Source organism: Maylandia zebra, linkage group LG12, assembly GCF_041146795.1.
Source record: "Maylandia zebra isolate NMK-2024a linkage group LG12, Mzebra_GT3a, whole genome shotgun sequence".
NCBI lineage: Eukaryota > Metazoa > Chordata > Actinopteri > Cichliformes > Cichlidae > Maylandia > Maylandia zebra.
Genome location: NC_135178.1, coordinates 25,082,728 through 25,107,892, shown reverse-complemented (window position 1 = coordinate 25,107,892; position 25,165 = coordinate 25,082,728). Strand labels below are relative to the sequence as shown.

Sequence of the window (25,165 nt, the reverse complement as noted above, 5' to 3'; positions counted from 1 at the left end):
TTACCCACTTGAGCCACTGTTAGTGTCCAGTGATGTTAGCCTCGCCCTAGCTCAAGGAGCCAGAAAGGAAGGGAGGAATGGGCATAATGCTGTTGTGTGCTGGCTGAAATGAAGGACTGGAAAAGAGAGGGGAGAGCTGTGGCCAAAAAGCCCTGCTTTGGGGAGGGAGACAAACATACTGAGCTGCTTTTCCAGCCTGTTAATGACAGGATTTAATCCAATCAATTTATGTCGGCTTGGACCGGGAAAAGAGGGAGCGTGACAAGGGGTAGGGTAATGTGCGGGGAGTGAAGCCTTGGCCACATCAACACTGTCCAGCTGTCGATGGCAGCTATTGGGCAGACGCGAGGCAGAAAATTGGAAGAGAATGTTCTGGCAGTAGAGGCAGGGGATGGCATTGGCTACTGGCAGGCAGAGTGGACAGAGAGATAGAAAGAGTGCCTGGGTATTGGCCTTCCAAGGGATTTCCTATAGACCTACATTTCACAGGCCAAATAATTTCCAGCATTCTCACATTTAAAGAGCAATAAACCCAGTGAGAGGTACACAAGGGGGAAAAACTGCACTCCTTCACCATTCCCATATCACAGGCTGCCAGAAATAAAACACAAAAAAGGCGAGATGCAGGCTTCTGCTGGAAAAAAAAGGAGAAAGAAAGTAAACTAGGACATGGTGTCAGTGAGCCCCTTGTTCAGAGGCTGATTTTGCTCTCAGCCTCACCATCAATGCACTTCAGCTGCTGTTTATTTTAACACCTGTCCCCCAAAGTTCCCGGATTCAGTTCGAGACTGTAAGATAAAACAAATCAAAGCCTTTCTCCTTCCCATCTTTGCTTCTTTCCCTCCCTTGTAACCAGTCCCCCAGAGTCCAACCATCAGCACAGTGGGGAGGCTGGGTGGAGACGTACCTCGATGGAGGGGGGCTCCTTCCGTCTGCCTCGGATCCAAGCTGGAGGAGAAGCAGGAGGAGGAGAGAGCAGAAATAAGACGAGTGAGAACACCCACACAAACATATGCTGCACAAACACAACCTGCAGTCATATTTAAAAGCTGCAACTATAGCATCACAGAGTTTCGGGGGCACTTCAGTAGCTCAGCGTAACTACCGGGTAACCAAACTAGCTCGGGGACTGTATGCGGGGTTTTTTTTTGGTTTGTTTTGTTTCATTTTACTTAGCACTCTATAGGGAAAACATCCAGAGTTATACACATGGCAAACTCAAAACACTAATACTGCTTTAGTGTAGGCAGAACAGGGCCATCGGGCTCTGCATCTCAGAGGGGAAAGAGGGGATCTGCTCTGATCTTTGAATTTGAAAGCACACACTCTGTCATTCTTCATCAATACCTCTGTCCTTCTTCTTCCTCCCGAGCAGAACTGTGTCTGTCTGTCCCCCCCCACACACTTCTTCTTTTTAAGAAGCTCTATTTTGGCTGAGCTGGCTGCACAGCACAGAAGGGTAAAGGGAGCCAGCAAGAAAGAGCGAGAGAGATTTTGTAACTCTTCCTCCAGCTAGCACGGGGATTCTGGGCCTCTTTTATCCCTTTCTTATTTGCATCCTGATGAAAATGCATGAGGGATGGGGCGAAGCAGGATGAGGGGTTTAAGGTGGATAAAGCCAGTCTGAGACAGAGGGAACAGTTTGTATCCAGTTGTAAGAAATTTGAAACACTATTTTATGGTACGGTTGTATAACACTAGCAGAAGGCATCTTTGATAAACTCATGAATACCCTTTTCACAACCCCGCCCCCCCAACTCCATCTTGCAGTTTGGGGGAAAAGAAAAAAACAAATCAGTGGATTAGCTGAGGCCCCAAAAGATGCAACCATGAATATGTCACTCCAGTTTATTTGTGCAGCACTTTTTTTTCCTTTTAAATAAACTCTCCCGGATAGCTCTTTTTGTAAACACTGCCATTTATCCATGTTAGTGATAGTTAAAATATGTAACAGTGATGCTACTGCCCAGACTTACCGTCCCACTCCATCGGAATGCTGCCTTCCATATATTCATATTCTTTAGCATTGGCTGCTTCTACTATCCGCTTGGCACGGACAATCCTTCCTGGAAAAAAAAACAAAAGCAAAGAAAAAAAAAAAAAGACAGCATGAGGAAACAAGAGTGAGATAGAGACGCCCAACAACGATGCATACAAAACGCGAAACAGGACAAACACAAAGCGCAGACACAATGCTCTCAGTCTCCTGCTCACGCAGACGCACAGATACAGACAGACACACAAATACGCAGAGGGATGACAGCGCCGTGACAGGCCATGGATGATTACCTCGCGGCCCTCGGGCCCTTCTCCTCAGATCTTGCTGAGTGGCTCTAAATCTGGGCTAAGCCTTTATGCAAATCAGCCTTCCTTTAAACCAACCAACCACAGCCCCCCTCACTGACAACCTCTTCCAATCACAGCTCTCCGGCTAACAATGCCCTCCAAAATCAACATCAAGCCGAGCGGGAGACAAAAGAGGTCAGATATGACAGAGAACAGGAGAGGCACGAGCTGCGTGGAATATTAAGTGCTCCTTTCCCTATCTGTATACAGCACAACGCTTGCTAGCAGCAAGGCCACCGCCAATTATTTTGGACAAATCTGCTGATTAGACAAGTCGGGCTGGCACACAATGACACGGAGATGGTGGCAGGAGCAACGGAGAGTGATATAGGCAGAATAAGAGAGAGAGCGAGAGAGCAAGAGAATTTAAAAAAAAAAAAAAAAGACCCAGTTGTGTATGTCTTTGGGTGGTGCTACAGAGCGTCACACAGTGTTCACTAATAACAAGCGCTGTGTTTCCATAGTTTCTCCTCACAGGTAGCCGGGTGTCTATCCTATCGCTTCCATCCCTCTGAGAAATGATGAGGCAAAAGAAAGAGGAGGTGGAAGGAGGGAGAGTGATGATGCATGGCAAACATGGCTAGAAGGAGAGAAATGGATGGGCAAGGAAAAACAACACGCTCCAAAACACAGACAATCTGTCAGGAATCCATCACAGTTTCTCCGCAGCTGACTGGACATGGACAAATGGAGGCAACCACCTCCATGCACACTGCAGACTGATGGCCTTAATGTTTACTTCAGCCATAACAGATAGCTATGGCACTGGGATGGATAAATGATGACATCCTGGAAATAAAAAAAGAGAAGAAGAAGAAGAAAGTGTCGACTGTGTTTTTGCTTCACTTGTGTCACTGAAATGTATTTGTCCCGCTCAAGTTCGTTTTGGGGAAGACAAAAGCATTTTTCATCCATGTTCCCTTCTGTAATTACTTCTTATGAGGATGATTCCTTTCCATACTTTATCCAGCCTATATAGTAATCAGGTCATCTAATTAGGCTACTATTGCGTTGGTTCTGCCTTGGTTCCCACTAGATTGTCACTATAGGGCCCCACAGGCTCCAGTTTTGCAGCCTTATTTTAGTGGTATCCAGGTCTGACAAAACACTGCATACTTTAAACACCCCAAAACTGCAAAATAGGCCCGGCAATGTGCAAAAAAACATTGTCACTTATTTACATTCATGCCTTAAAATGTCTTCTGAGAAATACTTTCCTCGAAACCCCCCCCCCCCCACACACACACACAAAAACAACTGCCAGCAAGCAAAAATGCTGTGCTCTCCGGGCAATACTGACAAATGCATTTAACAGGTATGCTAATTATGAACAGATCATATCCATATTTGCATCGGGTGTGGGTGGCAGCAGACAAAAATGGTACAATTATATTACAGTCCCCACAAGCAATGTGCTTAGCTGCAGCTAATGCCTGGCTAATAAGCATAAAGAGAGGCACCCACTTTGTCTCTCTCTGTCTCCATCGCTCTTCACTGGGTTGCATCCTCCCCCTTTACTCTCCATCACACTCCAACATGGCTGTCCTCTTGTCTTGTTGCTTTTTGCAGCCCTTCCACCACAGCCTTTATCCCCGCATTTAAATAACAAATACAGTATGTACATATATTTATGAAACACGACCGATCCTCCCATCACATACGTGTTGGGTGGAGGTGTGTCAGTCTGATATGGTGAATCTCCCTCTGTAGGTAATCGCTGTTCTTGTACGGCTATGAAATGAAACATGCACAAACACAGAGACACGGGCCATAGTCATAGTTCTACAACAGCTGATATAAGAACGCAGTATTAGAACTACAATTAGTGCATACAGCCTTACTTTTTAATTAATGTATCATAACCAAACTGCCAACAACAATAAAAATGACTATATTTACAAATCATCTCTTTTCATATCATTCATATTCGTCTGCGTTTGTACCTAAAATATCTCAGTTATATATCGTTAGTGTGAGCTTTACTGGAGTCTACAGACTTTAGGATTCCTGACACATACAGTCATCAGACCAGGTGTAAGCCATCTTTCTGCTTCGCACTTCAGCCTTGCACACACCTACTCCCCCACCTTTAGAGAGAGCAAGAGAGCGGTGGGAGAGAGAAAGTGAGGTATGAAGGGTGTTGGGAGCTCTCCATCTCGGTGGGCCCCCTTGTGACAGGTCTGCCTTCTCATCACTCACTAGGGGAAACCTACTTACCAGTCAAATGCGCACAACCACGGACGCGCGCGCGTACGCACAACTGGCTGGAGAGCAGGCAGATTAACCTGAGGGACAGGAGCGAGGACGCTGCCTCTTACTGTGAAGGACAAACGCAGTGCTGCGTTGGAGAAGGGGAGGGGCCACCGGCAACAGGAATGAAATCCCACTGCATAAATATTCATGAGCCATCTCACCTGTCTGAACGCGACTCATCTGTGAGCCTAGCTGTGGAACCTGTGGGGGAGGGATGGGAGAGGAAAAGGAAGGAAGGAAAGAAGGAAGGGAGGTGACAGAGGGGGGTTGCTGTGGCAGCCACACTTCAATCCTTCCCACTCGTTAAAATAAGACATGATGCGCTCCGAGGGCTGCTCTTTGAACCCCGAACACACCCCGCTAAACTCCATCACCTGCTTCAACACACACACACACGCACACACCCAACTTCACACATCAGCTCCCAGGTGAGTACCGCTGAGGGCGACCTGAGAGGTTTTTCACCTCCACAATGTCATTCCAGGCATCTTGCGCTGTCGCCGCCACTGCACACTTTTCTCCCGCACTCCGTTTTTCATTACAGACGCGGATGTCAAGGGAACGCACTTCGATTTGCAACATCCGGGTAATGAGAGTCCTTTAACGTAGACAGGATGCAGCTGAATGAGCTCTCTGCATCTGACCCCAGCTTTGTGGGTCTGAATTGTAATGCAGACTTTAAAAAAACTGCAGACTTTAAAAAAAACTGCAACAACATCTCAGCAGAAAGAGGCTTGTTTTTTTTGTTTTTTCTCCTTCCACTCCTTGTGCTTGTGGGAGGCGAACCAGAGATTTTTAGGCCTGGTTCAGTGCAGAAACAAAAAAAGCCACCCTGAAGCAGCGAGCAGTATTTGAGCTTCGTTTATTCCTCTCCGTGCTACTGGAGAGGAATGGGGGACCAGTACGTGCATCGTAATGGACAGCTTTATGAAGATGGAGTGATCCGATAAGCTTCAGGGATACAAGGGCAAGCAGGTAACAATATGGACAGCCCCCACAACTCCCTCACTCCAATTTCTTTCCCTGGGAAAAAAAGATGGAGGGGATGTGTGAGGCCTGTAACCATGGTTACCCATTAGCCCAGAGCCAAGTGATGCAGGATGCGGTTTAGAGGGAAAAGGCCAGTCGCTGTTTTGCATCAGTTCAGCTGGGAGGAGGAGCTTAGGTCTAAAGTAGGCTTCCTGCCGCTGCTTTCAGTTCCATTCAGCCCTCGTTCTGTTTGTCCCTGTTGCCGTCGATCCCGCTGAGGCTTGGAGCGCCTCACTGCAGGAACAGGGGAGAACAACTCATATCGAAGTAGTAGCGCTTTAAGAGGAATACTTGGATTTCCCCTGTGTTTTTACTTTTAACTAAAAGCTTAAGGCTAGTGGAGATACCGTGGCCCCGTCTGCCCAAGACCACCCAAATTCAAGTTTCCTTCCTGCCCAGTGGTTATAAAAAAGGAATGTAGTGAGCCAGGAAGTCAGCGTCCTTTGTAAGGCTGTGGAGCGGCATGGAGCCCCTTGCTACCTCAGCGGCTCCTAAGAGGCCCATCTGTGTGATGTCCATACACCAAGCTGTCCACCCCTTTCTATTCACCCGCATCACTCCCATCCAGCCCTCTTCCTTTTCCCTCCATTGCACCTTGAGTCCCCCCACTGTTTCTCCGCGTTAACCTATCCCCACCTCCCCTCTCTCCCCCTCTATCTGCCCGCCTGTTCCACCCACTCATTTCACCCTCTTTCTGTCAGGATACCCTTCTTTCACTTTTACTCTCTCCATTCTCCCCACACTCTATAATTTCACCCCATATGTCAGCTTTCCCTTTGTTCTTTGTCACTCACTTTCCCGTTACCCACCTTCTTCTTCACCCTCCGCGAGTCTCCCTCGCCCTTATCTTTTCTCCCATACTCCTCACCTTATTTCTCTCTGCCTGTCTGCTTTATTAAAATATTCTGAATTGAATGAGCAGTGGCAGGCTGCTCGTGCGCTGGCCTGTCTGTCAGCCTTCTTGGTTGAGTTTCTGACCGACAAAGACCCCCGAGGTGTCAAAACACCTCGCTGGCTATCTTACCGCGCAGAGCTGTGACCGTGCTGGATGTGAATCACATCTGGGTCATCTGGCAACATTTCTTTAAATCCATTTTGCTGTCTTTCTTCTGTTGGCAAGATGTCCGTTTGGAAGATGTGAAAACAATGCAACTGACATTCAGACTTAATGTATTACAGATACAGTCCTACTGCAGATAGGCAGTGGTTAATGGACCTGCGAAATGCCACTTAAACCCCTAATATTGGATGGAGGCCCACTTGAAATGTTCCGCCATAGAAAATAAATGTTCCCATCTCTCATTTTCAGCCTCTATCCTTTCAAATGCCTTTTTAATGAAGTAGTTAAGCCACTCCATGATGTACAACCAGATACACATACAAATACACACTTGGCAGCCATTTTTAGAGACATTAAAATGCCTAGAAGGACCCTGCCAGTATACACCAAGATGAGCTAAAGCCTATAATGATTAAACAACCTTCATTTAAACTGCAAGCATTGCAAAGCTGCTCATCAATTAGCGTGATTTACTGTGGCGTCTCTGGACGTAGCTGCACCGTGGCAAACGCCGACTTGGTGTCCTGCTCTAGGGTAGACCTTCCTTCATCACACCCTGGGGATGAGTCGTGGCAGAATAAACAGCCATTTGGACCCTCGTCGCTCTCCGCTGTGACTCCTTTCCGTGGAAATATGCGGCTTGAATCAACGCTCTGATGACACACAGCCATCTGTTGTTGTCTTAAGTGTGTTAGGGCATGAAGTGGAGAGAAAACACACAATGGCAGATCTTCTTCTTCTTCCTTTTTTTTTTTTAAATACAAAGCTGATAGTACACAAAGTGTGTAGCTGTCATTTCACTTAAAGACATCCACACACAATCAAATACGCGTACGCCAGTGCAAAAAGCGCACACCTCCTCCCTCGGTCCCCAGAGTCGCCCATCCTGAAATAGCAGAACTGAGGCCTTTTCAGTTTTTCACTTCATAGAACAGAGCTGGGGAATCAAATAAATAATAGACAAAGAAAGAGGGATAGTGATAGGACGACAAGTCAATGCATCTTTTCTCTGCAACAGCGTGGTGCACCTCTGAATCTCTTCCATTCTCCGTGCAGCGTAGAGGACCAATAGATTAAAACTGCATGGCACACACTGCGAAAATGAATAGCGCTAAAAATACATCCTTTTCACTGAGACATGAAAGGAAACTGCCTTTCCCCTGTCCAGTATTGAGCAGCCATTGATTCCAAGACAAAGGCTACACCTCCTCAAAGAGGTAAGAAAAATAGCAATCATACAGGCAATTATTTTCAAATGTGCCTGCAGCGGCCGATAATGTCAGTGCGCCTCTCTTACTAAATAAAGGGAGGGAAGGCAGGCGTCAAAGCTGCAGGCCCACTGCCGAAGACAAATGAGCCCATCCACAGAATGCTTTGCTTTCATCTGGGCAGCATGACATGGAGCCCCATGCAGCGTGAGGAAGAGCCGGGCCCGGGGGAGAGATGCACACAGAAAGAAAGAATATAGATTCTCTATTTAGCTCTGTGGAGACAACACCGAAGCAAAGACCTTCTAAGACCAATGGCCAGATTGCCAGTGGCTCTCTAGTAGCTCTGCCACAGACAACAATCGCTGGGCCTCCACAGCCTATAGCGCATTTCTTTCTATGAAGCAGCAGCACACGGTAGGCCTTTATAGCCCAACCTTTTTTATAAAGACAGAGACTCTCGCTCTTTCTCTCTCAAGGCAAGTGCTTCAGACCCAGGCTCTTTCATTTTGATGAAGAGCAGCATCTGAGGAGAAGGGGTTAGAAAGCTCTCTGCTGGGTCTAGCCCTCCTCACTGCTGAAATACTCCAGTGTTTTGAATAGAAATCTTCACTGGAAATACTTCAAAGGAGGAAAAATCCAGTGGCAGCGATGAAAGGGAGGGGCGAGGGAAGGAAGGGCTACGTGAACGCAAATAAGAAGGGCAACCTAAGAAGAAGTTGTTGAAATCAGATAGGACAGATGCACACAAAAAAGACCACCCCTGGCTGTCAGGATTGCTTATGCCCCAGATTTCTAAAGATAACAGACTGAGAGAGAGGTAGAAAATGGAACCAGGAAAGCATGGATAAAGGTAGAGGTGGATGGAAGGAGCACTAGGGGTGAACAAAATGAAGTGAAGATAATGCCGGAGGATGACCGCCTCACCTGCATCGACTGCTACTCATGTGCTGCAGTGGAAAGCCCTGCGGTCCATGCCTAAAGAACCTAAAGCCCCTTCTTGGCCTATCAGTTTAAGATCAAAAAGAGCTCGCTTTAGCGAGACATATGGACTGAATAATGTATCTGCTTTAGTTCCACAAGGCTGGACAGGCTGAGTGCCAGAAATAAAAGGAAGCAAATGTGTCTGCCATATATTCCTTTATGTTTATTATGAATGTATATATGAGACTGTATACGTGCCTGTCTGACAGTCATGATGGTGTCTGCTAGGTACCAGTTTTCCTATAAGCCAACTAGCCTCTCTACTCTGTCAGTCATTGTGATGGGACAGTGAACACTTTTTCCTGTAGCGTGCCAAAAAATGGGCTGCTGTGATGTCTCATTTGAATAGTCTGACAGCCAGGGGTAGAGAAGCGGCCTTGTAATGAATTATAAATACAAGGTGGGTGCAGGTTTCCCCGCAAACTGCTGAGAAAAGGTGAAGCACAAAGTCAAGTTCAGTCGAAAAAGAAAGCAGGCTTGCAACCTGCCAGGTATTCGCTCCTCTTCAGCAAACCAAAAAAACGCAGACAAACAAGCAGTTCGGGGTTTTTTGTTTTGTTTTTACAGCACCTCGGTGTGTAATGACTATTCACCCGCTGCAAGTGAAAGAAAAACTTTATCTAGCCTGTAAAATGTGGGACCAAGAGAGGGAGACAAACACAAGCTTGTGTAGGAGAGCAAATCCTGCTCACATGCAGTGATTCTGGAAAAATCCTTTGGAATCAATAAGCCAGATGTCTCTGATGTTTTCTAAGCAATATCAGTCCAAGGGAGACAAAGGTCCTGCTCTGTGACCTGCAAGGCATGTTGTTGCCCTTTTAAGTCAGTCAGAGAGGGTGTGAAGGACACCACTGGCATCCCACAGGCCTGACACAGTTCTACTGCTTGGCTTGAGCATTACATACCGTAGAACTGCCACGTCTCAGAAGGGATATATGACCTTATAAATCCTCACCACAGAGTTGAGTAACAATTTCATCTGCAACAGTGGAACAGCCAAAAACCTCACTGCACTGTCTGCCTCGTCTTCTTTTATGTCTTCTTTCGGCCGCTCCCTTCAGGGGTCACCTCCATTTCACTCTTTGCCTAGTAATCTCCTCTGTCACACCACCCCTCAAATGAGATCTCACTACACCATCTTGTAAACCTTTCCTTTCACGCTTGCTGCTATCCTTCTATCACAAATCAACCCTTGACAGGTGCCTGCACCCACTCCACCCTGCCTGCATTCCCTTCTTCACCTGTCTTGTCCACTGTCCATTGCTTTGCATGGTTGACCGCAGGTATTTAAACTAATCCAGGTATTTAAACCTCATCACAGAAAACTTCACTGCCAAAAAACCTTAAATGCAGTTACTGCAGCATGGACGTCTTCTTTTTCTTCTGCTTCTTTCAGCTGCTCTCTTCAGGGGTCATCACAGCGAATCATCTGCCTGCATCTCACCCAATCCGTAACTATCCTCCACTGTCAACACATCTTTGTGCAGGTCCTCCTTCACTATATGCATTAAATCTTCCATCCAATACGACAATGTTGTTATTAAGACTAATACGCCATCTAGTGGCAATCTTATGACACTACAAGGCTAACGTGCATATGAAAAACTCAATACAGAGAAAGAAGACATGTCACATGCATTGGCACTGAACTAGCATTAATAACTATTTAAAAGTGAAAGAAGCAGTAGTTAAACAGTAGTTAAAGCTGTAGATGCTAATGTTAGCACACATGTTAGTTTACCTGTCCATGTCTTCTGCTCTGGGATTAAGTAATATTTGTTCCCCAAATGATCGGTCCCGACGTGCTCGCGTACTACTCCGAAGCCACGCCGTAGGATTGCAGCAATCCTGCTCATCTTATAGGGTTACCCAAAGCCCCTGTGTGTGAATATGTATATATAAATATAGTTTAATGCAGCTCTATCCGCTGTTTGTCCTCTCACGGTGATCGTTTATGCAAGGGTTCATGGGTTGGGAACAGAATGAACAAACTAGCTTGTGATTGGGTGACGGTATCAGACCCACCAATCATCGCATCTGTAGTTGAATGCTTTAGAATCCAACATGGCGGCGACTTGTTTTGAATTCTTGAGAGGCCACTTAAATTTCTTTGAATTATAAGCAATGAATTGTAAAAATATCACGATGGAAGTATTTAAGTTGGGTATTTTTCTATTTCATATCGTGTAATGTTTTACAGGACGTCCCGAGACTTACTTTGGATTAAAACGTCACTACATTGTGGGTAACATGTTAGCTTTTGAACTGTAACGCGGTTTAAATACTGGCTAACTGTTAAAACAGAAAGAAGTTGTCTTCATGTTGAAGCTATGTTGGGCTTTCTGACAGCCAGGCGGGCTGGTCTGGATGACCCTCTGAGACTGAGACGAGCGGAATCAACGAGAAGGTGAGAGAGAAGCTCTTATAAACATAACTAGCAAGAAGAAGTCCACAGCAAGCTTTGGACTAATAAAACTATGAAATCGAAATTATACCGGTACTATATGAACATTATGTAACATAACAAGCATCTTAGTTAATACACATACATGAGGTTTTGTTTATAAATAGTTCTTAACTATTGTTAGCATCATTGCTGTATTACATACGACTCTCGAATCTGTGCCAGACTTATTATGTTTTGGAAATTCCCACAAACTGAAAAGTTATTTATTTTAACAAAAGAAAGAAACACTAACTCTAGATTTAAGCGCCTTAGTCTGGGCCATTGTTTGTTAATTCATCTCTAACGTTTTAGAGTTAGTTAACTACTTAGGTTTCAGTTTGCCTTCATACATTTTTACATTATAATATGTGTGACTCACTTAAGAAACCCAGCGATCTCTCTCTTTCCAAAGGGTCCTCGGTCTGCAGTTGAATCCGGACAGAGATGTGGACCGAATCCATGGAAATGGCATTAATACCATTGACATTGAAGCAGTTGAGGGAAGATAGTAAGTCTGAGTAACATAGTAAACAAAGCTTAATCTATCCATTTTCTTAATCACTTATTCAGTTCTTTCATACAAACTCCAGACAGAAAGACCCCCGTTCGGCCAGTGGATTTGAACCCAGACTGTGCCATTCCCATGTCCCATACAGGTTCATAAAATAATTCATTAATATCCCCCCTTGGAATGTTAATTCTTGCAATATTGCAGTGATTGGGATGTTGCATAAAAACAACAAAAAATAAGCTCTATTGGAAAAATCATGCAGAAAAGTAAAATTTATCTGACTAAATAACTTGCTGTCCTGACACAGAGATAAATATCTTAACCATAGGCTGTGAAAGTTGTAATATTTAATTTCTACACACACTACATTGCGATCTTTCGGAGGACAACCTTCACTGCTGCTGATCCCGCTTGAGATCCACCATAAGCTGTCTCTGGACATTTTCATAAAATAGTTGAAATGCCAACTACTCACTGAGGCTTTGACCTTAAACCTTTATGTGTAAAGCAACCTTGGGTTCTCTGTAAAGGTCTGAGAGTTTATTATTATTATTATTCATATTATTATTATTGTGGGTAACTATTGAGGATCAGACCGATACGTAATATCAGATCGGTCCATCTCTACTGTATAGTTTTGAAATGCTGCAGAATCACTGTCAGTGGTTCAATGATAAGCATGTAAGTAAGTAAAATTAATTTATTTTGGCGCTTTTTAAGACAAGAACCAATCCGAGAACTATAGTACTTTACAGAGGCATTACAAAAGATGGTCAAAATACAGACCAGAATAAAGTAAAAACAATACAAAAACATTACCCAAGTGCTTGATGTTTTTTTAATCTGTTTAAGACCTTTGCAGCTGTAAAAATATAGGAAATAAGTCTTAAGATCCCAAAGGGGCAATTTATTTCAGCAAGACAGATTAACATATAAAAGCAATGACAACAAAGCAAAACCCAATAAAGTAGAAGTAAAGATAACAATGTAAGTATATTTACGTCACATTAAACACTCATTTAACCCTTAGATGAAAGAACAATTATTCATAGTATTGAAACGTTCCTGCACTGTGACTTGACTGCTCTGGAAATTCATATTTTTAACAAGTAACCCCAATCTTTGTTAGTTAGTATAGTGAATATGAAGGCAGAAGTCTGGTTTCAGAGGGTGAGCCTGATGATTGAATCTATGTGTGTATATTTTACAAGGTTTGTAAGACAAAGTAAAAAAAAGTATTTCAGATGACATTTTTTCTGCTGTTCAGCATGCTGTCTGGAGGTGCAGACGGAGTAATCGTCATCTATGACCTGGAGAACTTCAGTGGGAAACTACAGTACAGCTGCAAGGCAGTCTGCACAGTAGGAAGGTAAATGTTAGCCCATTTACTAATTCCATCCACTAGAGAGTAGCATTTTATTGCGGGCTGTACACACAGTGCTGTCCCCAGCTACCTACAGCTTTTTGTTTTGGCTATAAAATATACACAGAAACTAGAAGAGATCTACCACAGTAAATCTGAAATTAAATAATCAAGATGCAATCAAAACGCAGACCTTCACCCATTAACCACTGAGAAATTACAGCTGTTGTTTAATACCTTCCCATAATTTTACGAGCTCAAATGGATTTGGATAAATTAGCGTAATCTTTTTACTAAAACGAATGAGTGTTGAATGGGTTTGAGAATAGTTTCCTTTTGTGAAGTTTTGCCAGGCTTTTACAACAGCTGTCTACAGTTGTTTTGTCTTTATCAAATAAAACGCATCTTTAATTGTGTTGAGATTAGGGGATTCACGTTGCTACTACAGAATACCACTCTTATAAATAAACTTCCAGCTTGTTTTAATAGTTTTTTGGGAACTGCGCATCTGTAACGTGAAGTATCATTGACTTAGCGTTGCTGCATTTGATTAAATCTGAAAAGAAATCACATCTGTGCAATACCATTCAAAATCTTATCAATCTGCTTCTGTCTTCAATAAACACCAATACCCAGTGCTATTGGAAACCATCTATTCCCATGGATCACACTGCAGAAGTTGTTCTACGCTTCAAATGCTGGACCTACAGAACGTTCTTCTTGCATTTTGGAACAGGTTAATCTGAGTTTCATGCTCTGGTCATGAGCATGAAACTCAGGGCCATGCTCATTTGCATAATGAGCATGGCTGGCTTCACTTTCACTGAAAACTATTGAGGCTTCACAGAAAGCCTTGGAGTCAACTTCCCATCTTTTGCCTGCATAACTGATTAGGAAATAAAGACAACCTACAGCCATCCATGATACAGGTTTTAAGCAACTTGTTTAGTTGTGTGTGTAAAAATGTCTCTAATTCTTCAGTTCAGTATTTTTATTCATCCGCTTCAGTTTAAGGTTTAAAGTCTGCATTTCAGGTTCATCTTGATTATTTTATTTCAGTTTCAGCTGTCAGAGTTAAGAGCCAAAAATGTGAAAATTGTATCAGCGTCCAAACATTTATAGAACTAACTGTACATGAGAGTTTTTTCTCATTTCTTACAGAAAACATCCTGCGCTATCTGGTTTTGTCAATCCCAAATCAAAAACATGACACATGGCTTTCACCCCATGTTTTATTTTTATTTTTTTTGTTCTTGTTTTTAGGTCTAGCCGCTATGTCCATAAATTTAGTGTAGAGACAGTCCAGTGGTATCCTTATGACACAGGAATGTTTGTATCCAGTTCCTTTGACAAGACCATGAAAGTCTGGGACACAGAGACATTAAAGGTAAGGCATGTCAACTACTGTATCATCTGGTAATCAAGCCACTAGGTGAAATGGAGACTGACAGCAGAGGTTAGAAAAATGATTGTTTAAGGTCAGCCAGATGAGCAAGAGGAGGTCTTGCAAGGAGTTGTGGCCTTCCCTAAGCTAAATCAGTCATGCTTTTATACATAAGGTAACAGCTGTGGACAGCGAACAGTTAAACACATCTGCCAGCTAAAGGCTCTTGTACTGGCACTGCAAAGCCAGTAGGGGTTGCAGAGAGGCTTAATGCCTAACAAGTTTATTACCTAGCTTAGTTTTGTCAGGCACACCTGCAAAATGTGTGTGAAGTGGCATGAACAAAGATAGAGATACTGGAAGCGTTACAGTGCCACCCAACATAAACTCAGTAATACCAGAGCTAAATCAACACCTCTCTGTGCAGCCTCAATAAATACTGAGTGTTGTATTAAAACTCCACAAAGGTGGGATTTATTGTAGAGCTCACAGAGAGTGTGTTGCATTTCATTATCAAATTCTAATTTATGGCTTCTCCACCCCCACCCCCGCCTTTTGTTCTTTTCATTTTCTCTTCCCCTCGCTTTCTTATTTTCTGCTTCATGCTTTCTACCTTTCTATGCCACATTGTCCCATATGGCAGGCTCTGAACTGTGCTAGAGTTACACTGGCACCACAGTTGCTTTAAAAGGTCAGGGAAGGGACAGAAAAGAACCTGTCAACCTTTCACTCGGTTTAACCTGTGTGTTTCTGTCTCTTGCACAAACACACACACAGTTGCATCTATTAAATTCCTAATTGCTCATGGCTGTTTGTCCATTAGTGTGTGTTTTGCATTATTGTGGATGCATTTTTATGCAAACAGAGCTTCCTCTGTGTGTGCAGCCAGTGGTTAAGGCCATGTGGGTGCTGGCGCACACTTACAGATGGAGCACAGAGAGGCTTTTTATGTTTGCTGAAGAATTTGCATTGTAACCGCCACTGGTGCTCAGGCGATCTGCCTTCTGAGCTCTGATCTGCATTGCCCTTTTATTTTTACTTAAAGCTGGGAGCTCTTTCCCTTCACAGAGTGACTTTCTAACACTGTTAAATGTTAAAACTGTGCTTGTATATTTCTATAGATTGTCACTGAGGCAAACATAAGCAAATACACACAGGTCTAAATATGGAGATTGCTGTATTTCTACCATAAGTAACATTTTTCTTTCTCTCCGTCTCCTTCTTTGATTATGCAGCCTGCTGAAGTGTTTCAGTTTGAAGGCAACGTCTACTGTCACCACCTGTCCCCAATCGCCAGGAAGCACAGTCTCATTGCAGGTGCGTGCATGATCCCAGTGAGTTTTTGCTGATCTCAGTGACACAGAGTAAACAAGCTGCACTAGCTGCTTGCATTTCTGTCATTGTGTTTTCAAACTCATTGAACAAAAATCGCAATACTTATCCTGTCACTGCTTTGTCATACTAAGCAAGGTGCTAAGTGCTTTACATGTATGAAGGGGTGGGGTTGGGGTGCATAATTCGGTCAGCAGAAGTGTTCTTGTTTCACTGAGCTGGACCAACAGGTTGTTAATACCTACTGGAGAATGTGTTCTATGTCCTTTACATAACCAGTCCCTTGACACACCTGTTTCTAGTTCAGAGACAATCACAGTGTCAATCTCTTTTATTTTCTTTGGTTCCTAAACAATTCATTCCTCGTTAGAAGTTTTACAGATTCTCGTCAAACTAGTTTTGAGTGAATCCCCTCCCCCTCCCCCAATACCTTCGGTTTTTTCTAGAAAGACACTAACACAAGGGAAACTGTTTTAAGGGAATCTGTTCCTAAACAGCAATATTTACAGTATCATACGCGTTCTCTTAGAACCTCAAATTCCTGTTTTTACCCTGATAACACACCTTTTACACATTGATAACGATAATTGGGGATTTTACATTTTAGAAGGAGTGCCCCTATTCACTATTTACATCATCCTTGTAAGTCTAATCTTTGAACTATGTCTGTGTCTCTGTGTTTCCAGTGGGCACCACAAATCCTAAAATCCAACTGTGTGACCTCAAGTCCGGTTCACGGATTCATATTCTTCAGGGTTAGTTGATCACAGTGCTTTTACTCTGTTCTTTCTGTTCTTTTCATCCACCCACGCAGAAGAAAGAAAGTAACGTATTTGCCATTGCAGGTCACAGAGCAGAGGTCCTGTCTGTGCGGTGGTCACCCAGATACGAGCATATCTTAGCCACTGCCAGGTAAGCTCTCTTTGCCATTCTTGGCTACCCTAGTTTGCCCTCAGAGCCACATCAAAGTGAAACGCCAGCTACAGGACAATCCCCTCTATGTAATTTCCCAGCAGTTCTTGTCATCTCACTTCCCAGCCATCTGGCTACATCACAACCCTGCATCAAGGATAATGGCACCAGAACACTACTAGATAGCACCGTGGCGCTCTAGCAGGCCTGCCAGTTTAGCATATGGTAGATACTGTCCCCACCTGTTTTATGCCACATTAGACCTGCTAATTAACCCACTGGGATCACTGTGCTTCTGTCCCCAAAGAGTGTAAGTGATTTTGAAAACAACTGGCACAGAGACACACACACACACACACACGTGTATGATATTCTAATATGGAGCAGCGTTTTAATTCCCTACAGAAAACTGACCTTTAAAAACAAACACTAGGGTACACAAACCAGCTCGTCTGTAGTGCATCAGCCTCAGCTTGTATCCTGTTAATGGAATATTTAAACACAAATCATGTTTTTGTTAAGTACCTGAATTTTTAGGGAGCATAGAAAGTAAACAAGTCATTTCCCTGGTTTTCCTTCTTAAGTGCAGACAGCAAGGTGAAAGTATGGGATGTGCGCCGTGCTTCAGGTAGTCTCTTCACTCTGGACCAACACAATGGAGACAAGTCGAAAGCCTCCTCTGAGGCAGGTATTGTTGGCATTTTTCTTTTCATTAAATTTTTTGTCTCATTTTTCCTGAGTGGAGCTGACTTCAAGGAGATCTTGTTGTGTTATTATGTCATTGACAGAGAAACAGTTCTAGTTCAGTACCTCAATACCCCATTTATCCATCTTTCGCCCCATAATGTAGTATTTATTGTACAGTGGTGCTGTATATACAGTTTACATGCAGTAGATAAATGGGAGCTGAGGTGTGTCCTGTCACCAAAATAGTTCAGCGGAAGTCTTTTGGATGGGAGACCTCAGAGCATCAACATGAACCAATCCGATTGCTGATGCTTTAAATTAAAAATACATTTCTAATTTATATGAACCACGACAGCTTTGTTTTCCTCTGAATTGTCATGTCTAATGACTTCCAAGATATTCAGGGTAGTGCTGAGTTTGGCTCACTTGGGAAAAGGTCAACATTCTGCATAAATGGTATCTGTTTTTCCTGTTTGAAGTGCCTTTGCATTCAAACCAGGGGGTCAGAAGTTCAGAGAACAGCCGATTACAATTAAACCAGTTTTTCTGGGAGACATATGGTTTTGATGGACACTAAAAACTTATCATTGATGGATTGTCACTGTATAAGACAAATATTTCTTAAAGTCTTTAGGTGACAAATACACTGCTACCATATCTAATCTGTCTTTAACCAGTAAACACCGCCCATAACGGCAGAGTGAATGGCCTGTGCTTCACTGGTGATGGCCTCTACCTGCTCACTACTGGAACCGATGACCGTATGAGGCTATGGAATAGTGCCACCGGGGAGAATACACTGGTAAGGTGTATGAAGGCTTTGTCCTCACAGCCTGTGTAAAAAAGCACTTCATGTAATGTTGTTACAACAAACCAGTTTGTCTTTTGCTGAACAGAGGCTCAGTCATAATCTAGTCAGGACTATCCTACAACTATATCCTTCCAACCAGTTCCTTAAGGGCTTATCCAGTTTATGGCCATGAAGGGGCCTGAGGCCTGTCCCAGCTTTGATTGATTGATTGATTGGTAATTTATTTCAACATGTGAACAATATACAAGTACATTTAGCAACATAGTGAGACAGACATTCATGTACTTGCACATCCAGACCAATTTAGCATGTTTTTGAACTGTGGGAAGAAGCTCAAGTACCTGTAGAGAACACACACAGCAAACACAGAGGCTCAAACTGGTCAGTAGATTTGAACCCAGATCCTTCCTGCAGACAGTGACTGCACCACCGTGCTGCCCTGCAGTTCTTTGATGACGCTGATATCAACTGAGCTGTTGAAATTGCAGCTGAGCTTGATAGAAGTAATACTATGCTCAGTTTTAGCTACAAAAGGCCGCATACATGAAGCCTGAAATCCTATCAGTGAGCTAAATAACACAACAAATAGTATATCTGCGGGCTGGGTGCTGATTATCTGATTATATGTTATATCAGTATAATACTGATAAGAATAGGTGTGAGAATTGATGAAATCAATATTGATGACTATTACAAGTGTTCTTGGTTCTTGGCCAGTTGTAGTTACACCATTTAAACAGTTAGAAACATGAAAGGAGTTAACAGATTTTTAGAATTTCAATCCTAGAAGGGTGTGAGTTAGGTTACTATGGTGCCTTCTCTTCAGGGCTTGAACTACCTGAGCAAGAATGCTGCTACACAGGCTTTATAACAGACGCACTTCACAGGCTTTCTTAGTGTACGTTATCCCGGTGAGACTCAGACTTAGTTTTACTAAAATTCAGATTCGTAGATGCTTCAATGCTTAAATTCTAAAAAGAATATTGCCGAAGCATCAAAATACAATATAGTGAAACCCAGGCACCCAGGCAAACAAACAGATTAAACATTTTCTTATTGTAAGTATTATAAATGTTCGTTTTTTATAAGCTACTAAAATTCACATAATGTACTTCTGAAAAAAATCTGTTTTTGAATAATTTGCCTTTTTTGTTCTGTTTTACCCAAAATAATTGATCTGCCAGGAACAATGAACTTGTGCCATCAGATTTTTAAACAGGTAAAACAAGTTGACAATCCCTAACTGGTTACCAACGATCAGAAAATGTTAGTGGTTGTAAAAACCAGGTTTACGTGTTAATCTCACAGCCTCAAAGATTGAATATTCGACTTTTGCTTTTAGTTTTGCCCAGAAGTTAGAGAAATCAGAGCAAAGAAATAGCATAAAATAAAAAAGGCGGATTGTTTTTTGTTTTGTTTTTTTCTTTTCTTTTCTTTTTTTTTTTTTTTGTCTAGACTGAGATAATATGGATACCAGAAAATTGGGTACTTAAAAAAAGTGTGCTTCCATGCAAAACTTGTGTTGCACATGAGTGACATGTGAAAGGAATGCAGGGCTCGCAAAAGGTTTTTCCAGTCGGGGTACCAAAATCTATCTCAGCCCTGCCCATCGGGCTATCATAGGAAAATATATGTCAATGCTTTTGCATTCTTTCGAAAATGTAGCTGAGTAATTATGTCATTGGCATCGATGAGCCACTGTCAATATGTGACATATTGAAATCGCGTTTGAATTTCCGCTTGTTTTTTGCTTTCACTTTGCGATTGCGCGAACTGTGTGTAGAGAGCGGCAGCACTGATTGGTGAGTGATGATTACTTGCACACCAATTCCTCTGACATCGTCTTATCACTCATTAGCTTACTATTCAAACATGACAAGTGAAATCTCCCACAGCAAGCTTAAACATGTGAGAGGTTGATTGCGCAGAGAATCGCTGAGCGTTATGCGAGTGCGTGTGTAAAAGCAGCAGGATTTAAGCCGGTATTTTAGTTCTGCTCAGCCAAATAAGACAGGGTGAAGAAGGGACAGCCAAAGAAAAGCTTACCACAAAACGGAAAAGTTATGACAAATCAGACTATGAGGCAAAAAAAAGCGTAGCTTTTTTGGTTTCATGGACAAAAGAATTTCTGTGGCTGGAATATGACGAACTAAATAACATGATGTTCTGCCAGGTGTGTTGTGAGTTTCATTCAATTTCTGAGTCGACAAGCGCCTTTGTTACTGGGACCAGTAATTTTAAGAAAGACCCCATCAGAACCCATGAGAAATGCAAGAAATGCATTATTTCCCAGTCTGCAATATCTTTCCCAGAACAAACAGCAATTGCAAAAAACATACTAAAAATGAACCAAGCACGAGAAGAAGTCCTGAAAAATCTGTTTAGAACAGCGTACTATGTTGCAAAGAGTGAACTACCTTTGGCAAAATTTAGCAGTCTTTGCAAACTTCAAAAAGCAAATGTCCTAGATCTTGGTTCCACTTACCAGTGACTCCAGTGGAAATGTCAGATTCAGGATCTGACACAGACTGATTCATGTTCTACACAGTTCTTACAAGTTCATAGAAATTTCTGTTCAATGAGAACCAAGTATTTGAGTTGATGATTGGAATCTTTATACAGTTGTTGTGATTTGTATTTTTAAAATTTTTTGATTAATTTTTGTTTCCGTTACAATATTAAACATTAAAGCATAATATTGTAACGGAAACAAAACATAAAAAAATTGCTCCCTTTTTTATTCGGGCTACTTAAATTTATTTTGGGCTACCAAAAACTGTAGAGTGCCGGCCCGAAGGGCTTCCAGGGATTTAGAAATTTTGCGAGCCTTGGAATGTGTTACCTCATTCGGCCTGTTTCACAGATGCATTGGAAAAATACAAGTTATTCTCTGCCTTCAAGTTCACATAGCTGCCCTATTTAAAGTTCTGTTTGTCTTCATTTTGGAAACTCTACCAAGTCTTGAAAAATAGTGACACACTTAAAAAAAAAAAAAAAATCTAGCATCTTTTGCAAGAACAAGGATATCAAACAAAAACAGTGTCAACTAATTGAAATAAAATGCGATCAGTTATAAAAGCCTCACGATATGAGTGAGTTTTATACTGATAAATGAAATAGTTAAATAATTTAGACCAAAAAGCAATACAGAAGAGTCTGCTGGAAATGCCATGATATATAAAGCCTTTAAAGGAATTGTGTCCAAGTTTTATGTCCACAGTTAAGCTTTAGAAGCCTTTAAATATTAGTGTCTTTTAATGGGCTCTTTGGATAATCTTATTTTCATTTTCATGAATTAATTGAAGTTTTTTTTTGTCAAATGAAAGTGCAGAAAATTTCTAATCTTCCAGAATGTTTTGCAACATCTTGGCATTCGATTAAAAATGGCTTAATCCTTATGCAGAAAATGCCTGAGGTTTATGTTTGGACTTTTTATTCGGATGTCATCTGAACCGTGTGCCCCTTCACTCGTTATCCCTCAGGTAAATTATGGGAAGGTCTGCAACGAGAGTCGGAAAAGGCTACAGTTCACAGTGTCACGTGGCTGCAGCCCAGAGTTTGTGTTTGTGCCATGCGGCAGCTCTGTTGCAGTGTACACCCTTCACACGGGAGAGCTGGTCACCATGCTTAGGGGTCACTATAACAGTGTGGACTGTTGTGAGTTCCACCCAGACTACCAGGTGAGTCCATCTGATTTATCACCTCACAGTCAAGAGTGGTTTGTCCCCCGCATGCTTACAGTAACCCTGCTGGATTCTCTCTGTTCCTCATCTTTTTGTTTTATTTCATCAGCTCTGCAGTAGTACCTGTAAGTAATCTGCAGTCACCATGGTACTCTCAAATGAGTTACTTCCTCCGGATAGATAACAGGGTAGAGTCAATACTGACTTCCATAAATGCAAATGCAGGTGCTTCTTATGTGAAACTCAGGTTTGTGCTCATAGCCTCTTTACCATGTGTGAAAATTAATGCCATCACATTTATCTCTGCTTTATCAGATCTAGGAGCAAAACAGTGCAGTCTGTCTTACTGTTGTTTTGCTGTTGCCTTGTAAAACGCTCTGCTTGTGTTGACAGAATTGGAAGCAGTTAGTTCCATGTGACATTTGTGCTTTATCACAGCCATTTCGACTAAATAAATTCTTGACTCTTTAGTCGTCAGTGCTACCAGATATGTTGCAAAAGCTTTTTCTTTCATTTGTGCCTCAATGAATTACCTAATCGAGGCAATGAGTGAATGAGTCATGTTAAAATCTGTGTATATGGACATATGTGCTAACCGACAGGCAACAGGTGATTCAGGATTACTTCACAGGTGTCACAAGTCCAAAATGTGATAGAATCATCGACTGTATATACAGAAAAGTTATGCATCTTAAAAAGTGAACCCATTACTTTTTTCTTAAGGCAAGCAGGAAGTGACACCGCTGGTTGCCAGAAGAAAACAACCATACTCCTATCTTGCAGTGGTGGTGCAGTTGTTCTCTCCTCTCTTTACAGTGCTATTAAAGCAGTGTACACTCTAGTGTAGGCCTATGTTGTGACTGACGAGTCACTTCCTTGTTAGCATGCAACGTTGTCGCTTTCTCAGATAAATTCACTCTCCCGCTCAAGTCAAAATGGGACTTCATAATCAATGGGTGAAGTCATGGTGGCTATTGTCATCTTTTCTGTACACTGTGCCTGAGACGAAACATGTAAATGGGAGAATAAATGTACAGTTATTGATTATATGATACGTTTCAATATAATATTGATAAGAATAGGTGTAATATGTGTCAAAGTTCATGCAGGCTCATCAAACTTGGACAATGGAAGACTTGAAAATGCTGTCTGTACTAATGACTTCTTTGTGATATTTGGATTGTAGGATCACAGCTTGGTTTAACAACATGAAAGCGTGGATGCAATAATCTAGAGCTACTGGTTTCCCTGCCTATTCTTTGTGATTCCAGTAACTATATTCTATTTTTATTAAATAAGTATTAATTGCAAGATTATTCTTCAGATAGGTTGTATTCATTTTATTTTAAGTGTAATATTTTAGTGAAAACAGTGCTTGTTTTCATTCAAGATGGTGTTTTTTTGTTTAGTACTTCAGTTATGTATTTCTACTCCAGTGTTCCTTAATTAATTTAAATCCTAGTTATGTTTATTTAGCCAGTCCTTTGTGCTGAGAAACAGCCTATTATGTATCGGCACAAATGGAGAAGGCCGTCTAACCCGTGCACTCCTTATTAGGAGTTGCTGCATCCGGTGACATCGATTTTCTGTGTTTGACAGTTATAAGAATGCAGTTTGGCAGCTTGTCACTCTGAAGAGTCACAGGAAGGGACACCTTGTTCTGAAAACGTTTTATGCTTCCTGTATGATATAATGACCCGCAGTCATTAAACTGTCCCCTGTGACATCACCTGTTGTACATGGACAGTTTTAAGTGTGTTCATTACTTTGCTTTTGGTACCAGTTATGCTTGTTGACACTGGTTTTCTCCCCGCACTGATGTCATTGGAAGTACTTTGAGGTTTGCTGAAAAGGTCGATGTGTACATTATTGTCCCTGTTGTTTGTGCTGTATGTAGGAGGTGTACAGTGGAGGTAAAGACTGTAACATTCTAGCATGGGTCCCTGTCCTCCGTCCCTCAGATGTGGAGGAAGACTCAGACCATGAAGTAAAGGTAAAGGTCATAACAACAGGAAACAATAGTAGATGGAAGAATCTGAAAAATTGTGGAATCCAAATGCTGTTGAACTTTGCTTCCACCACTGAAAAAAAATAAAACAATATAATTATAATAACAACAATAATAACTGCTATGCATGAGTCAAAATTTTTTAGTGTTTCAAAATTTCAGTTTAGATATTCCAGAGTTTCAACTTTGAGACAAAAGTTGAAATTTTGACATAACAACCCAAAATATTTGGAGATAATTCAAAATTTTGTCGTGGCTCTACCTGCCTTGTTTTTCAGTGGTGAAGAAGAGCTTCCATAAAGTGCCCTTGATGATATAACAGATTTGATCTTTCTTCTTTTTGCTTTTGTAGGGTTGTTTTTTGTACAGAAAGGCCATGAATGTTACATCATCATACCCAGTGCAAACAATAATGATTATAGTCTGCAAACCTCTTTTAATCTTCATATATATAAATATATATGTTTTTAAGCTAATCTTCAATAATTGTGGTCATTTACTATAAATGAACGTCCTCTGATTTGGACCTTTCTGGATTTTTTGTTTTTCCTTCCAGAAACGAGATCATAGACAAGCACGTGTCATCTGAAGAATTTAACTTATGAAACCTCAGTGTTATCTTCATGTTAATAAATAATGTTTACATAGTTGTCTATCACACTTGATGGGAACTGCAGATACTTGTATTTTTTCTTAGTTATATAATCATACATGTGACACGTGCATATATATTATGTACTTTTCACAGAAGTGAGCTTTCTTTATTGTGCAAACTGAGTTAAATGTTTTGGTCTCTCACAGGGTGCTGCTGGCCAGTCTTCGGTGAACCCTGCCTTTCAGGATGCGTGGAGCAGTGATGAAGACTAACGCTGGATTTGTTTTGAGCATGTGGACAACATTTAATGTCTGATTATTCACAATTACTGTAAAACAAATGCTCCAAAAGCCTTAAAACTTAAACGTGTTAACAACGGTATGACTTTGTAAATGTTTTTGTACGTTTGATAAATCATTGTTACTTTTTTTATTTTTTATTTAAACATGTAAAACCAAAATGGTCCTTAATTAGTATTTTCAGTAAGTCTCTTTTAGTCTTAGGCAGTATCTGCTATTGTTAAAGGAAGCTGAATAAATACTTACTGTCACAA

At 41.8% G+C, this 25,165-nt stretch overlaps 2 protein-coding genes and 1 long non-coding RNA gene across 5 annotated transcripts in view; 2 read left to right on the top strand and 1 right to left on the bottom strand.

Moving 5' to 3' along the window:
- LOC111501739 (uncharacterized) overlaps positions 1-3,325 on the top strand; it is a 13,785-nt gene extending 10,460 nt beyond the window's left edge. The window contains exons 2-3 of the long non-coding RNA XR_002721641.3: positions 857-990; positions 2,811-3,325. This is a non-coding gene — a long non-coding RNA (uncharacterized LOC111501739). The remainder of the gene's footprint in view (positions 1-856; positions 991-2,810) is intronic.
- ndufaf2 (NADH:ubiquinone oxidoreductase complex assembly factor 2) overlaps positions 1-11,810 on the bottom strand; it is a 14,653-nt gene extending 2,843 nt beyond the window's left edge. The window contains exons 1-3 of one of the 3 annotated variants that reach the window (XM_076890944.1): positions 11,706-11,810; positions 1,977-2,066; positions 908-948 (exon numbers count right to left, since the gene is read on the bottom strand). In XM_076890944.1, the coding sequence (XP_076747059.1) occupies positions 908-948; positions 1,977-2,066; positions 11,706-11,787 (213 nt within the window). In that variant the 5' untranslated portion in view covers positions 11,788-11,810. Of the gene's footprint in view, positions 1-907; positions 949-1,976; positions 2,067-3,810; positions 4,226-10,621; positions 10,871-11,705 lie in introns of those variants that run through there. The other 2 variants (XM_004547213.6, XM_004547212.6) reach the window with 2 other exon arrangements.
- Positions 10,910-25,165, top strand: ercc8 (excision repair cross-complementation group 8). Its single transcript, XM_004547211.6, has 12 exons — positions 10,910-11,287; positions 11,739-11,834; positions 13,105-13,206; positions 14,464-14,587; positions 15,820-15,901; positions 16,603-16,671; positions 16,762-16,828; positions 17,413-17,516; positions 18,193-18,317; positions 21,809-22,006; positions 23,907-24,002; positions 24,819-25,165. The coding sequence occupies exons 1-12, from the start codon at positions 11,211-11,213 to the stop codon at positions 24,882-24,884; spliced, it is 1,206 nt and encodes a 401-aa protein (XP_004547268.1). The 5' UTR covers positions 10,910-11,210; the 3' UTR covers positions 24,885-25,165.

Bases quoted from the DNA above. Each gene is read 5' to 3' on its own strand.
- ercc8 (XM_004547211.6), top strand. From the start codon at position 11,211: ATGTTGGGCTTTCTGACAGCCAGGCGGGCTGGTCTGGATGACCCTCTG. The intron at 14,588-15,819 runs GTAAGGCATGTC...TTGATTATGCAG, and splicing joins GGGACACAGAGACATTAAAG to CCTGCTGAAGTGTTTCAGTT. The intron at 22,007-23,906 runs GTGAGTCCATCT...TGCTGTATGTAG, and splicing joins AGTTCCACCCAGACTACCAG to GAGGTGTACAGTGGAGGTAA.